The sequence below is a fragment of the Glycine max genome, chromosome 15, assembly GCF_000004515.6.
Source record: "Glycine max cultivar Williams 82 chromosome 15, Glycine_max_v4.0, whole genome shotgun sequence".
Taxonomy (NCBI): Eukaryota; Viridiplantae; Streptophyta; class Magnoliopsida; order Fabales; family Fabaceae; genus Glycine; species Glycine max.
The window spans coordinates 477,898-491,567 of NC_038251.2; the positions used below are offsets into that span (position 1 = coordinate 477,898).

The window sequence follows — 13,670 nt, forward strand, 5'->3', positions numbered from 1 at the left end:
AAAGTCAAGCAAGAGAAAAAATAATAAAGATTATTTAAACATACAACACCTAATTTAAGAAACTAATTATCTTGTATTAAATCCAATTTTTTTTATCATTTTCTATATGAAAGGTTAATGAGTTTGTTCTCTCAATAAGAAGACAAATATAATTTTATTTGGTAATTAATTAAGGAAATATTTTATTTCTTAATTTTTTCTTTAACAATTCAAATAGAATTAATAAGTATGATTACACAATTACAAGAATTGTAATAATCATCAGTGACATGAATATAAACTAAAAGTAGGATCTGACAAAATCTATGGACTGTTGCTTGCTATTGCCTATGGATATGGCGCAATAAGCGAGAACATGGTGATACCTTTATTCGAGTGTTTAAGCTTTGGGATTCAATTTAGACCCATTAGCTCATGTATTGCTTCCGAGTGGCAACATTGTTCCATTGAATGCCAACTCAAAAAATGTGGTTATTGTTAGATGGAGGCCATCCATGGAGGGTTGGGTTAGTCTTAATATTGATGGGTCAACTAGAAGTCAATGAGGTTTGGTAGGTTGTGGATGGCTTATCAGAGATGTAACATGTAAATGGATATGTGGGTTTTTGAAGAGAGTTGGCATTAGCTACAACCTTCGTTGCAGACCTTTAGGGGTTGATTGCTTGTGTGGGAAAAGAAAAAAATATTTAAATCGAAGTAGAGAGAAAGAGGTGTGGGATCCATGTTATTTTTTGAATTTTTTTTCTTAAAATGTTATTTCTTCTCTTCAACCAAATAACCCCTTAGAAAGTTTATGAAGGCTTATGCATGGTCAAAACAAAGGATATGGTCGTAATTGAGTTGTGAGTTGACTTCGAAGTTATATTTAAAAGCATTACAAAGAATGAGATGAGCATTGCATCGAGATGGAATCGGGTTTAAGCCATCCGAAAGTTAATCATTGGTACTTGACAGATTAAATAGGAATGGAGGGAGTACTTCTTTTTATCCCAAGAGAATTATTCTAATTTAACACTCATTTTAAAAAAAAATCAAATGTAAGAAATAAATTATGCATATTATTTTTAATAAAAGAAACATTTATTTTTGGAGGATTTTTTTATATAATGCATGGGTAATAAAACTATATAGTTCTTAAAGTAAATTGATTTTTACAATTAAAACCTTTTATTTTTAAAAAATTACACCTAACTTGTGTGACAGAAGAAAAATATTTAAAATGAACTATTATTTCTCATGTATTTTAATTTATACTTACTAATTTAATTTAATGAATAAATTAAGTTGATTTGGCATGGTCGTTAGATTAAGGTCAAGGCCATTAATTAAAAACAAAAGCTTTTCATTTTATTTAATAATAAAAACAAAAAGAAATTTACACAAGCTCGAAGGCTTCGGAAATAAATAGGCATTGTCTCCACGCGTAAGTTTCCTTCAAGTTCACGAGTCAGATACGCAACCGGTAACACTGCTCACGCCACCGCCGGAAAATCGCAACCACCGTCTGCCACCATCAGGTTCTCTTTCTCTCTCTCCCTCTCCCTCTCGTCGTTTATCTTGCTCAGAAAAAAAAGCTTATTATTGCATTCACCGTGATTGCTAACTTCTTAATTGAAAGGCCAAGTAGGAAAGAGGCGTATTTCGTTCGAAATTCGAATCATTAGGATGCAATAGGACTCGATATCTTTCAAGGAAATTAGAACAGAACCCGTCCATTGAAGCCAATTTTGTAGAACGGATTTCTGGATAGGAACAAAAATGAGGGAATGCATTATCTAATATTGGAATTTTGTTCTTTGCCTCCAAAATTAATTACTAGACAGGGCATTTTGTTATTCGGTAGAGAATTATTTCTTTTGCATGCATCCTAGGTTTAAGCATGATAAATTGGCATTCTAAGTCGTATAAACCCTTGTCTGTGTCGAGGGAAAAATTATTTGGTATGTTTAGCTGTTGGTGTGACTAATATTTATGGATGGGCGGTTTGGCTCTGTTAAAACCAATGATTTCTATGGATTATCTTCTTAATTTTTCATACATTTATTATATTCATCCTTTATACGTTCCTTTTGGAATCTGATTTGACAAGAATATTCTGTTTTTGTTGTTTCAGTTGATTAAAATTTGATGGATAACAATAATTGGAGACCTAATCAAGGCACTGAAGCCAATATGGATACTAGTGATTGGAGAGGTGGACTGCCGCACGAGTCACGCCAAAGAATTGTCAACAAAATGTAAGATTCAGTTTTAATATTGTATCACTAATATCATTTGTAATTTTTTATTTACGTTTCACATCAGATATAAATCACTGATTTCATAGATTGGCAACATTTCCATGAGGATTCTGGTTGTCTTTTTTACAAGAAAATGATAAATGAATGTATGTGAAAGAACTTAAACAATGCAAATAAATTATGAAACTTGTGCTCAAATTTTTCTCAAAAATGTTTATTTGAATCCCAGCTCAACATTGATTTTTTAAATATCATAATCATATTCAAAGTGTATGCATGAACTTTAGCATGTCAATGTGGCACATGCTTATTAGATGGGTTAGTGGGACCGTGTTGTTAAAATCATGATCTGCCTTGTAAGGTTGTATGATGACAGGTCAAAGGACCCCTGGCGAGCTGAATCGCTGGAGGGTGAGATCACTCTAGGATTGCGATTTACCAAGTTCAATCATGGGATTGTCGATCCCAGCATCCCAGCAAAGCGGAGTATGGCTAAAATTACCCTTTATTTCTCCTTTGATGAAATGTTCCCTGCCATTCGAGACCTAAATCCCATTCAAAAATCACTCAATCGTGTGCCATTGGATCTCTCCTTCTTCACAACTGCCAAAGCTTCACCTCGTGCCACTAGTGCTGCTGTGCGTTGTCACTGCTGTTGCCAGTTATTGCACCTGTTACCCAACGTCCCAGACTCCCAGCATATTTCTTCTCATTTTCTCTAGTTCAGCCTTTGTTACACAGCATTTGGTAGCATCTCTGCCACCGACTATTTGTTTGTGCCTCTACTACCCAGCTCAGGTCTCTCTGACTCAGTGACTCAGTCACTTTCATCTTATCTCACTTTGTTCCATCTTTTAATTCTATTTTTTGGCTTCTCTCACAGAGACTGGACTGCCAAATTTTATTTTTTTTAATCGGCCAATTATTTTCAGATTTTTCTAACATTATCTTTGACTTATTATGAATTTTATTTCTATCAATCATTTTGTTATGAACATCCATTAATCTGTTATGTTATGAATTTTCAGAATTATGAATTTTAATTCTCTCACTCTCTCTGTCTATCAATCTATTATAATGAATTTCCTATTTAAGTTTGCTTAATGCTTTGATTTAGAGGTTATGTTCTTTATCTGTTTTTTTTATGCATATGTATTATTTATAAGTATTTTAGGTTGAAACATAGGATATTCCAATCCGAGTTATGAGTTTTCACCCCCTCCTAATCCTAGGTAGGATCTTGAGTTTAACACTTGGGGTGGGACATTATCATACTTGGCTGTTAAACACCATGTCACCAACATGTACAATTTTAGTGTTTTTCGATCATTTGGTGTTGTATTGCACAATGTGTTAGAACAAACTTTTGCTATCATGGGTGCCTTAGAATATGAGGCACTTGCTTATTCATTTTACTATTTTAGAGGTCTCAAAGGAGGACTATGAAAAAGGTTCATTTTTTCCATGCCCTATCTTTGCTAGCATTTGGTGTGTTTGGTTGGAGCTTACTGCCATTATTTTCAAAGAGGAAAATGTGTATTTTCTGCATACTGATTAGGATTGTGTATTTTGCTCCCTTATGACAGAGGTTATACTTATTTTCTCTTCGTGGAATGTGTGGCAGATGGATGCTTAGTAGAAAACTATAGTACTATAAGTAGGATTTCTTTTTCTTATGTTTTGTATTTAAGAAGTTATCAAAAATAATCTCTGCCGCCTGCAATCCATTTCTGACACACATTCTACTATATTATTTTTCTGAATATGTAGATTTCAATGAGGTCTTCTTACATGCTACAATCTTGTAACATTTGAGTATTGTATAATTACCATAAAATTTCTATAGTTTGTATTATTTAGTCACTAAACTGCTGTTTTTCATTTTTTATAGAATGGACACGTTAAAAAGACATCTTCCTGTTTCTGTTCAAGAGGGATTGCATGAACTTCAGAAGATTGCTCAAAGGTTTGAAGAGAAAATTTTTACTGCTGCAACAAGCCAGGTACATTTCTAATTTCAGATTTATCAATTTATGGTTATGTATACAGACATATGCAATGTGAAAGATTGACGGTTTAATGTGATATTCCCTAATTTCAGTCTGATTATCTACGGAAAATATCTTTGAAGATGCTTACGATGGAGACTAAATCCCAGGGCTCCATGGCCCCCAACTTACCTCCAAATCAAGGTGGCCCCAGTAATAAACCTCCTGATCCAGGTTAACATTTAAGAACCCTGGCATAGTGGTAGTATTCTCATTCTGATAGGATCTAACTCTGAGTTATTTCAAGTCTTTCAGCTTAAGTTGTTGGGAGTGTATTGTGTCCTATTGATGTGAAATATCATTAACATTTTGTTTTTCCTCTGCTATATTATCCTTGTTGCTTGTCTTAAATCTTTCTTCCTTTTAAATTTTTACATTGATATCATCTTGTGTTGTTAATAGTTCATTTGGATCCTGATGTTATATTGTACTTGTTTTGGGGGGTTTCTCTTACGCCAATCATTATTTATTTAATAGGACTTGGTATTCCACCTCAAGTTCACAATCCAGGGCAGCAACATCCTATTCCTATGTCCAATCAAACTCCGAACCGTCAACAGCTTCTACCTCAGAACATTCAAAATAGTATTGCGTCTCAACCTTCGAATATAGCCCAGGCTCCCATCCAAAATGTTGGGCAGAATAATCCCAATGTGCAGAATATACCTGGTCAGAATTCAGTGGGGAGCACCATTGGCCAAAATGCCAACATGCAAAATATGTTTCCTGGTTCCCAGAGACAAATTCAAGGAAGGCAGCAGGTTGTTCCCCAACAACAACAGCAGCAATCACAAAATTCACAGCAGTATATCTACCAGCAACAAATGCAACAGCAGCTTATCAGGCAGAAACTCCAACAACAGCAGCAGCAGCAGCAACAACAGCAGAATCTTCTACAATCAAATCAGTTGCAATCTTCTCAGCAACCTTCCATCCAAACATCAACTGTTATGCAGCAACCTTCCATGATGCAAACATCTCTACCTAGCATTCAGCACAATCAACAGTCCAATAATCAACAACAATCAACACAGTCCGTGCTTCAGCAACACTCCCAAGTTATCAGGCAACAGCAACCACAACAGACTTCGATCATTCATCAACAACAAACACCGATGACTCAACAGTCAATATTACCTCCACAACAGCAACAGCAACAACAGCTTATGGGGGCACAGGCAAATGCACCAAACATGCACCATACCCAAATACTTGGGTCACAAAATAATGTTGGTGATTTGCAGCAGCCACAGAGGTTACTTACACAGCAGAATAATCTTTCAAACCTGCAGCAGCAACAGTTAATAAATCAGCAAAACAACCTATCAAATATGCATCAACAGCTGGGTAATAATGTCCCTGGGTTACAGCCACAGCAGGTCCTTGGACCTCAACCTGGCAACTCAGGCATGCAAACAAGCCAGCACTCTGCACATGTGCTACAACAGTCGCAGGTTCCAATTCAACAACAATCACAGCAAAATGCATCAAATTTGTTACCATCTCAAGTGCAGCAGTCACAGCCTCAGGCTCCACAGCAGCAATTGATGCCACAGATTCAATCTCAACCTGCACAGTTGCAACAACAGTTGGGTTTGCAACAGCAACCAAATCCCTTGCAACGAGATATGCAACAAAGACTTCAGGCCTCAGGTCCCTTACTTCAACAATCAAATGTTCTTGATCAACAAAAGCAGTTATACCAATCACAAAGACCCCTTCCTGAAACTTCATCCAGTATGTAAAATTGCTACTATGCATTTTTCAGTGTCTTTTATCTTTTGTCAATTGATGGCTCCAAGGGGATCAAATTTGTGATCCTTCCTACTACCTTGGATCATATAGGAGGTAGACAAATTGTGTGATCACATCATGGAATATAAGATCCCCCTCTTATTTAAATACTATATTTCAAACATATATAGGTAGGATAACTTTGAAATTGTTACTGGCATTGGAATAACTCTTATTCAAAATACATTATAGATGGAAGTCTAAGCCTTGTCTGCCCAACAAAAGAATCAGATGATCTAAGCCTTCTAATAAAAACCAAGGTCACAAATTAAAGATACAAATCACAACATTAAAACACTAAAAGATTGACCAGCTAAATGGAATTTTGTGAGGGTTGGCCTGCAAAATGTAATATTACAAAAAAGAGAAAGGACTGGACACAACAGGCATATTAATTATTAATATAGTATGCTGGGCTTTCTGTTATGACAGCTGTCATCTTTAACTAACTCTTAGTTAGTTAGACACTGTTAGAGCTTAGAGTCTCTAGCCAAACTCATATAAATACTTAGTGTTTTTTTAAAAGGCATATAAGTACTGAGTGTAACTCAGTCTTTGTAGCTTTTGATTCATATTTCAGAATACAAAAATATTTCACTGAAATTCTCTCTGAAGTCTGAGCTTTATTATGGTATCAGAGCAGGGTTCGAACCCTGGATTTATTCCCTCCCTTCTGTGCACAACAACTCTTCTCCTCCTTCCCGATTGACACCTATTCATGCAGAGCCTGTATCGGCTTTTCCTCTGGCAGCATCTGTTATCTTCTCGCACACCATATCTGAAAAATGGATGTAATCAATAGCATGCTCTAGCAGAGTGCGGACCGAAGCACAGCCATGGGCAGCTATGGGATTCAAATAGTAGTCAGTAGAGTGGTTTTCAATAGTGCTCATTGCATCTGCAGTAGCTGCCAAAATAAGGGGGCACTACGAAGATATGGCCTGCAAAAACCCATTTTTACCCTTGAAAAAATATGATTATTATTATTTATTTATTTACTCTTTTTTTTTTTTTGGGGGGGGGGGGGGGGGTGCAAAGTTGTGATTTCTCCCCTATTTTATAATTCTTTTATTTTGCTTTAGAAACATAATAAGACTTGAAACCCTTCTTCCTTGACCGTTGTACAAAAGGTTACCTCTATTTGACCTTTGTTTCTTCACTTTTTACAAGACTTTTTTCCCCTTTGTGTTTGTTCTATCTTCCTTTAAACTTCCCCATCCTCATTCAGCTACTTTTTTTCTTCTAATTTGTTATGTTCTTTTTCTGTTAATTTCACTATCACTTGTTCTTATTGTGCTTAGATTGGTGGTAATTGTGTGTGTAAATTGTGACTTATATTTATTACCTTTTTTTTTATTGGCAAATGTTAGTAGTTATTATTCATTACTATGTTCGTATTGCGCCTGGATTGGTGGTAGTTGTGTGTGTAAATTTTGACTTATTATTATCATGAATATCTTTAATTATATGTGTAGTATAAATCAGTGGTCCATAGGTTAAGCCACTTTGTGAAAGTATCTTTGTGAAAAATGACAACATAGGTTATCACAATGTCTCATGAATGTATCTTTTGTATTTGATAGATAATGTTCTCTAAGTTAGTTGGCAAATATCTCATTTTTTACTTCCAAAAAAGCAAATATCTGCATTTTTTGGCCTTGAATGCTCATGTACGTATGAAATATCTTTTGTAGCTTCTCTGGATTCAACAGCACAGACTGGACAGTCAAGTGGGGGTGATTGGCAAGAAGAAGTGTATCAAAAGGTAATATACTATTTTCTTATCATCTCTTTTCCTTTAGTAAATTGGGTTGAACAACAGATATTTGTCAAATGAACCCTAAAATAAAATAATGAAGATTCATGGCTTTTATTGTGATGAATTTTCAGCAAGAACATGGAACTCTTCACAAGTCTTGGAAAAATAATGAGAACTCTTCTTAAATCTATACTGTTCAATGTTTATGTGGATGCCATTCATCCTTCACATAATATTTGAAAAAATGTGTACTGCAGCAGTAGAAACTACTGGTGCTTTACCCAAAAAGGTTTTTTATTTTTTGGTTTTCTGTCTGCAGTTAATTTCTTTTATTACTGTGTTTTTGTCCTCTTTTAGTTGCTTGCATTGAGAAAGATTCATTGTAATTGTAAATATGATTGTGTTGATATGAGTGAGATTTTAAAGTTTTCAATTCAATATTCAAAATCGTGGTGCCAGGTGCACGTGTGCATGGTTAACATCTCAATTTTAAGCATGAAAGTGAAACTTGGAATTTATGATGCATTACAAAATTGGAAAATAATTCTTATCCTTTTTTAAGGCATCAGTGGTACATATCTTCTTGCACAAGAGATTACAAGATTTTTAATCCATTGATTATTTGATTCTGTTTATTTTAACTTGCAGATTAAATCTATGAAGGAAAGTTACTTGCCCGAGTTGAATGAAATGTACCAAAAAATAGCTAGTAAACTTCAGCAGGTATGTTTAGTCATGCAAATTTTTAATATCTGCTATGGATAAAGAAGCCTTTTCCATTATTATTATTATGGCAAACTCTGGAGATTGCACTGTGTGCTAATCAAGTCATCACACTTCCTGAAAGGGAGTCCTTTATTGTTTTTGTTTTTACTCAAATTATTTTTACTGTGTTTAACCTTGTATCTTTTCATTATCAGCATGATTCCCTTCCACAACAACCAAAGTCAGATCAGCTTGAAAAGCTGAAGGTATTTAAAATGATGCTGGAACGAATTATAACATTCCTTCAGGTTTCCAAGAGCAACATCTCACCTAATTTCAAGGAGAAATTGAATTCATATGAGAAGCAGATTATAAATTTTATAAATACAAATAGACCTAGGAAAAACATGCCTGGACATCTTCCCTCACCTCATATGCATTCCATGTCACAATCACAACCCCAAGTTACTCAAGTGCAGTCTCATGAAAATCAAATGAACTCTCAGTTGCAAACAACAAATATGCAAGGCTCTGTAGCAACAATGCAGCAGAATAATATGGCAGCCATGCAGCATAATTCTCTGTCTGGTGTATCCACAGCACAGCAGAGTAAGATGAATTCAATGCAACCAAGTACCAATTTAGATTCAGGACCAGGAAATGCTGTGAACTCCCTGCAACAGGTTCCAGTGAGCTCACTTCAACAAAACCCTGTTAGTGCTCCTCAACTAACTAATGTTAACTCCTTATCTTCACAAGCCGGGGTTAATGTAGTCCAACCAAATCATAATCCCCTTCAGCCAGGTTCTAGTATGCTTCAACACCAGCAACTAAAACAACAGCAGGAACAACAGATGTTACAGAATCAACAGTTAAAACAACAATATCAGCGGCAATTGATACAGAGGAAACAACAACAGATCTTACAGCAGCAGCAGCAGCAACAACAGCTACATCAGACAGCAAAGCAACAGCTGCCTGCACAATTGCCAACACATCAAATACAACAACTTCACCAAATGAATGATGCAAATGACATAAAGATGAGGCAAGGAATCAGTGTTAAGCCAGGGGTCTTTCAGCAACCTCTTACTTCCAGTCAACGCTCAACTTATCCCCATCAACAGATGAAAGGGAGTCCTTTTCCTGTTTCTTCTCCCCAACTCCTTCAGGCCACATCTCCTCAGATTCCACAACACTCATCTCCTCAGGTTGACCAACAAAACCACCTTCCATCTCTCACAAAAGTTGCTACCCCTCTGCAATCTGCTAACTCACCTTTTGTGGTACCCACTCCTTCACCTCCCTTGGCTCCATCTCCCATGCCAGGGGATTCTGAAAAGCCCATTTCTGGTGTTTCATCAATCTCAAATGCTGCAAATATTGGATATCAACTAACAGGGGGTGCAGCAGCACCTGCTCAATCCCTTGCCATTGGAACACCTGGAATATCAGCCTCTCCTTTACTTGCAGAGTTCACTGGCCCTGATGGTGCTCATGGTAATGCTTTAGCACCCACTTCTGGAAAGTCAACTGTTACTGAGCAGCCTATTGAGCGCCTAATTAAAGCGGTTAGTTTAGTGGATCTTAAGCTGGCCTGATCAGTGGCTGTGGGTTTTTTATAAATTTGACAAATAAACTACATAAAGGTTTCCATAATTGTTCAACTGACAAATTTATATCCAATCATGATTCCAGGTCAAATCAATGTCACCAAAAGCATTAAGTTCTGCTGTCAGTGATATTGGTTCAGTTGTCAGCATGAATGATAGAATAGCAGGATCAGCTCCAGGTAATGGATCCAGAGCTGCTGTTGGCGAAGATTTGGTTGCTATGACTAATTGTCGTCTTCAGGCTAGAAATTTTATCACCCAAGATGGTGCCAATGGAACAAGGAGGATGAAGCGCTACACTAATGCAACACCCTTGAATGTTGTATCTTCTCCTGGTAGCATGAATGACAGTATCAAGCAGTTAACTGCTGAGGCTTCTGATTTGGATTCAACTGCAACATCTAGATTCAAGATGCCAAGGATTGAGGTACTTATTTTTTTAATTAATTTTTATTTATAATTGATATCTTTTACCATCAATGTCTTATTTTTTGGGCTTGCCATTGCAATTTATTAATGGGCATCAATACATGATGAATGACATGCACCAACACATTATGCAATTACTTTTTCACCCTTTCTGTCTACAAGGATTCAGACTCAAAAATCAATGCTACTAGTTCAATAGAAGTATGTAGAAAGGTGTAATTTCATGTTCTCATTTAGATGGTGAAATATATCTAGAGGCTATATATGAAAATGCATTGTAGGTGGGGCAAGGGGAAAGAAATAACGCAACAAACAAGGATCCAGGTGGGGCAAGGGGAAAGAAATAAACATGTGGTGAGATATTTGAACTGATGTACACTTTTATTTCATGAAAGTGCAAGTTATTTGCAACTACCAGTGTTTTGTACATGTATCAAAACATAAAATGTAGTTTATACCTTTGATTATGATTTTTCAGGACATTTTTGCTGGATCTAGTCAAAATTTTGAGATAGGAATTACTGTATTAGATATTCATCTATGATATTAATTTGATCAATTTAATAGATAAATGTTATTTTTAAAGATTCAAGTGATACCGAATGATTTAGTAAAATAATAGCTATCACAACCAATCAAAAGAAAAATTGTAGTAATAGTGGTGGTAGTAGTAGGCAGTAGCATGCAACAATAAAAAAAATATATTAGTGGTTAGGTTGATTCATGTTGTTGATTTGTTAGTCTTTAATTCTTTTGAATTTTGATTAATAATTTCTCCAATTTTTACAAATAACCATTATCCTTCCCATTTATGGATAATAATCAAGGGTGGGAGGAGGTTAGAGCATAGAACCTATCGTTACGTGTCACTCTTGTAACAGGTCTTGAATTGTTGACCTGGACAGCAACTGGATTCATTATATAATGTCTTGGATTTTGCATGATCTGGATTAGCTATTGACATTTCTTTCATCAGAGCATAATGATTTGTCATATATTAGGTTTTAAAATTATTCTGAAGTTTGCATTGTGAGGATTAGGAAATCACTTTATAATATATGGATTTGCTCTACACAACCTTTGATTGCTGATAAGGAATTTATGTGACTTATATGGCAGGCTAATCATTCCCTTTTGGAAGAAATTAGGGAGGTTAATCAGCGACTTATTGACACGGTAGTAGACATAAGTAATGAAGAAGTTGATCCAACAGCAGCTGCTGCTGCTGCTGAAGGGACAGAAGGGACCATTGTCAAATGCTCTTACAATGCTGTGGCTCTCGGTCCGAGCTTAAAATCCCAATATGCTTCAGCACAGATGGTGGGCTTTAAAACTCTTAAACCATGTGCATATTAAGTATTTATTAATTCTTTTTGTTATAGAACTTTGTCTTTATTTGTGTTTTACTGCCATGCAGTCACCAATTCAACCCTTGCACTTGCTTGTTCCTACAAATTATCCTAATTGTTCCCCCATACTCCTAGACAAGTTTCCAGTTGAATCCAGGTGAGAGAATTAGCATTTTGGCTTCTCTTATGTGTCTTATACTTTTATTTTCTCTGTTTGCATTTATCAATAAAAAGGACAAATGTAATGCTCAAATCTTGCAAAACAAAACTTCTTTTGGTGATTGTGACGTTTTTTTCATTGATGAAACATGTGTTTGCTCTATTGTATCAGACTGAGTAAAGAAGATAACGCTGAAGGGTGCCTCTTATTATTTATAGCAAAGACCATGGCCGTTTTACCTGTCAGATTTGCTTTAATATGTATCCGTCATCCAAATGAACACGTGTGATTTTAGAAAACATATGTTTAATTTATGCCTCAAATTAATCCTCTATTGCTTTAAGCTATAATTTCTCTTTTTAAATAGCAGATGTGAATTTTTGAGTTTAAATCTAACAAGGAAAAATGTGAGATGTTTTTCCTGAAAGATACATATGACTCTGATGTGCTGACGAGACTGACTGACCATTATTAATTTTTATTATCCTCTGAAATGTTGGTTTATGCCCCTTCCAAACAGAATGTATCACTTTACCTTTTATTTTAGATTTGCTTAGAATTCTTCTGTTTCTAATAAAAATAAGTGGTATTGAGTATTTCTTTTTTCAGTAAGGAGAATGAAGATCTTTCTGTCAAAGCGAAGTCAAGGTTTAGCATATCCTTGCGAAGTTTATCACAACCTATGTCCCTTGGGGAGATAGCAAGGACTTGGGATGTTTGTGCTCGCATTGTTATTTCTGAGCATGCACAACAGAGCGGTGGTGGGAGTTTCAGCTCTAAGTATGGGACTTGGGAGAATTGCTTGACCACATGATGATCCTTGCCGTTCCATGCAAACATCTTTTTTCCTCTTAAATTTGCCAAAACTTGTGTCAATCATTGGATACGGAGTTTTTGGGTGCAGGTGAAAAGCGATCATGCATCAGGTCAAATTGGTCTCGTTTCAGTGAATTGTGTATTCAGTTAGTATCCCATTTTCTTGCTTATTTTTACGCTCAAATTGCGATGTTTGCCGCTGCCTAAGACGCTCAATGTAGTAAGATTTGTGTGACTTGAATCAAATTGCCTTCACCAAGGCTTTGTTAATAACTAATATAGTAGCTCAACAGTAAGGCCCGTAATTTCTGCAGAAGAATAACACTTCCAGATGCTCATAATTAAATTGTAGTTATGATTAGTTATATATCTTAAAAAAACTTTTTCTTTCATGTGAGTTATGATTGAATAACTTAAGTCATAAAATGATGTCATTAGGAGTTTAATAATGAGAAATGTGATATTTACTTATTCGTTACTAAAACTATATTATCCAGTAATTTTGTTTCAAGTTACTTTACATTTAAATTTAAAAATTGGCGATGACTTCATTAAACTAAAATAAGTTACGGTCCTTACTGTATATGAGTATATCTCTGTATGAACGTTTTCTTTTCCTTTATTTTAATGTACTCTCTCTGAGACTCATTAGTTTCGACCTTGAGAATTTTAAATGCATGGCCCAAACGTTAGAGGATAACTAGTTATTTACCCTAATCGATAAACACTAACCTAATAAAATGATTGTTTTGTCAAT

At 35.5% G+C, this 13,670-nt stretch overlaps 1 protein-coding gene across 3 annotated transcripts; it reads left to right on the forward strand.

Annotated features, from left to right (window-relative positions):
• The first annotated feature begins 1,376 nt into the window (after positions 1-1,376).
• LOC100783762 (mediator of RNA polymerase II transcription subunit 15a) lies at positions 1,377-13,183 on the forward strand. 3 transcript variants are annotated; one of them, XM_003547575.5, is made up of 12 exons: positions 1,377-1,517; positions 2,114-2,237; positions 4,132-4,243; positions 4,342-4,462; positions 4,766-6,025; positions 7,777-7,847; positions 8,490-8,564; positions 8,762-10,117; positions 10,245-10,586; positions 11,708-11,908; positions 12,006-12,094; positions 12,707-13,183. In XM_003547575.5, exons 2-12 carry the CDS (start codon positions 2,128-2,130, stop codon positions 12,909-12,911), a joined length of 3,942 nt encoding a protein of 1,313 aa, XP_003547623.1. In that variant the 5' UTR covers positions 1,377-1,517; positions 2,114-2,127; the 3' UTR covers positions 12,912-13,183. The 3 variants fall into 3 exon arrangements, with proteins under 3 accessions (XP_003547623.1, XP_006597111.1, XP_014623364.1); XM_006597048.4 differs by lacking the exons at positions 12,006-12,094; positions 12,707-13,183 and adding an exon at positions 10,870-10,942 and having other exon boundaries at positions 11,708-11,845; XM_014767878.3 differs by lacking the exons at positions 1,377-1,517; positions 2,114-2,237 and adding an exon at positions 2,301-3,038.
• Positions 13,184-13,670: the final 487 nt, after the last annotated feature.

What these genes read in the sequence shown, in the direction of transcription:
- LOC100783762 (XM_003547575.5), top strand. Translation starts at nt 2,128, where the DNA reads ATGGATAACAATAATTGGAGACCTAATCAAGGCACTGAAGCCAATATG. An exon ending in CAAAGAATTGTCAACAAAAT is followed by an intron (nt 2,238 to 4,131) that starts GTAAGATTCAGT and finishes CATTTTTTATAG; the next exon opens with AATGGACACGTTAAAAAGAC. An exon ending in TTACTGCTGCAACAAGCCAG is followed by an intron (nt 4,244 to 4,341) that starts GTACATTTCTAA and finishes CCCTAATTTCAG; the next exon opens with TCTGATTATCTACGGAAAAT.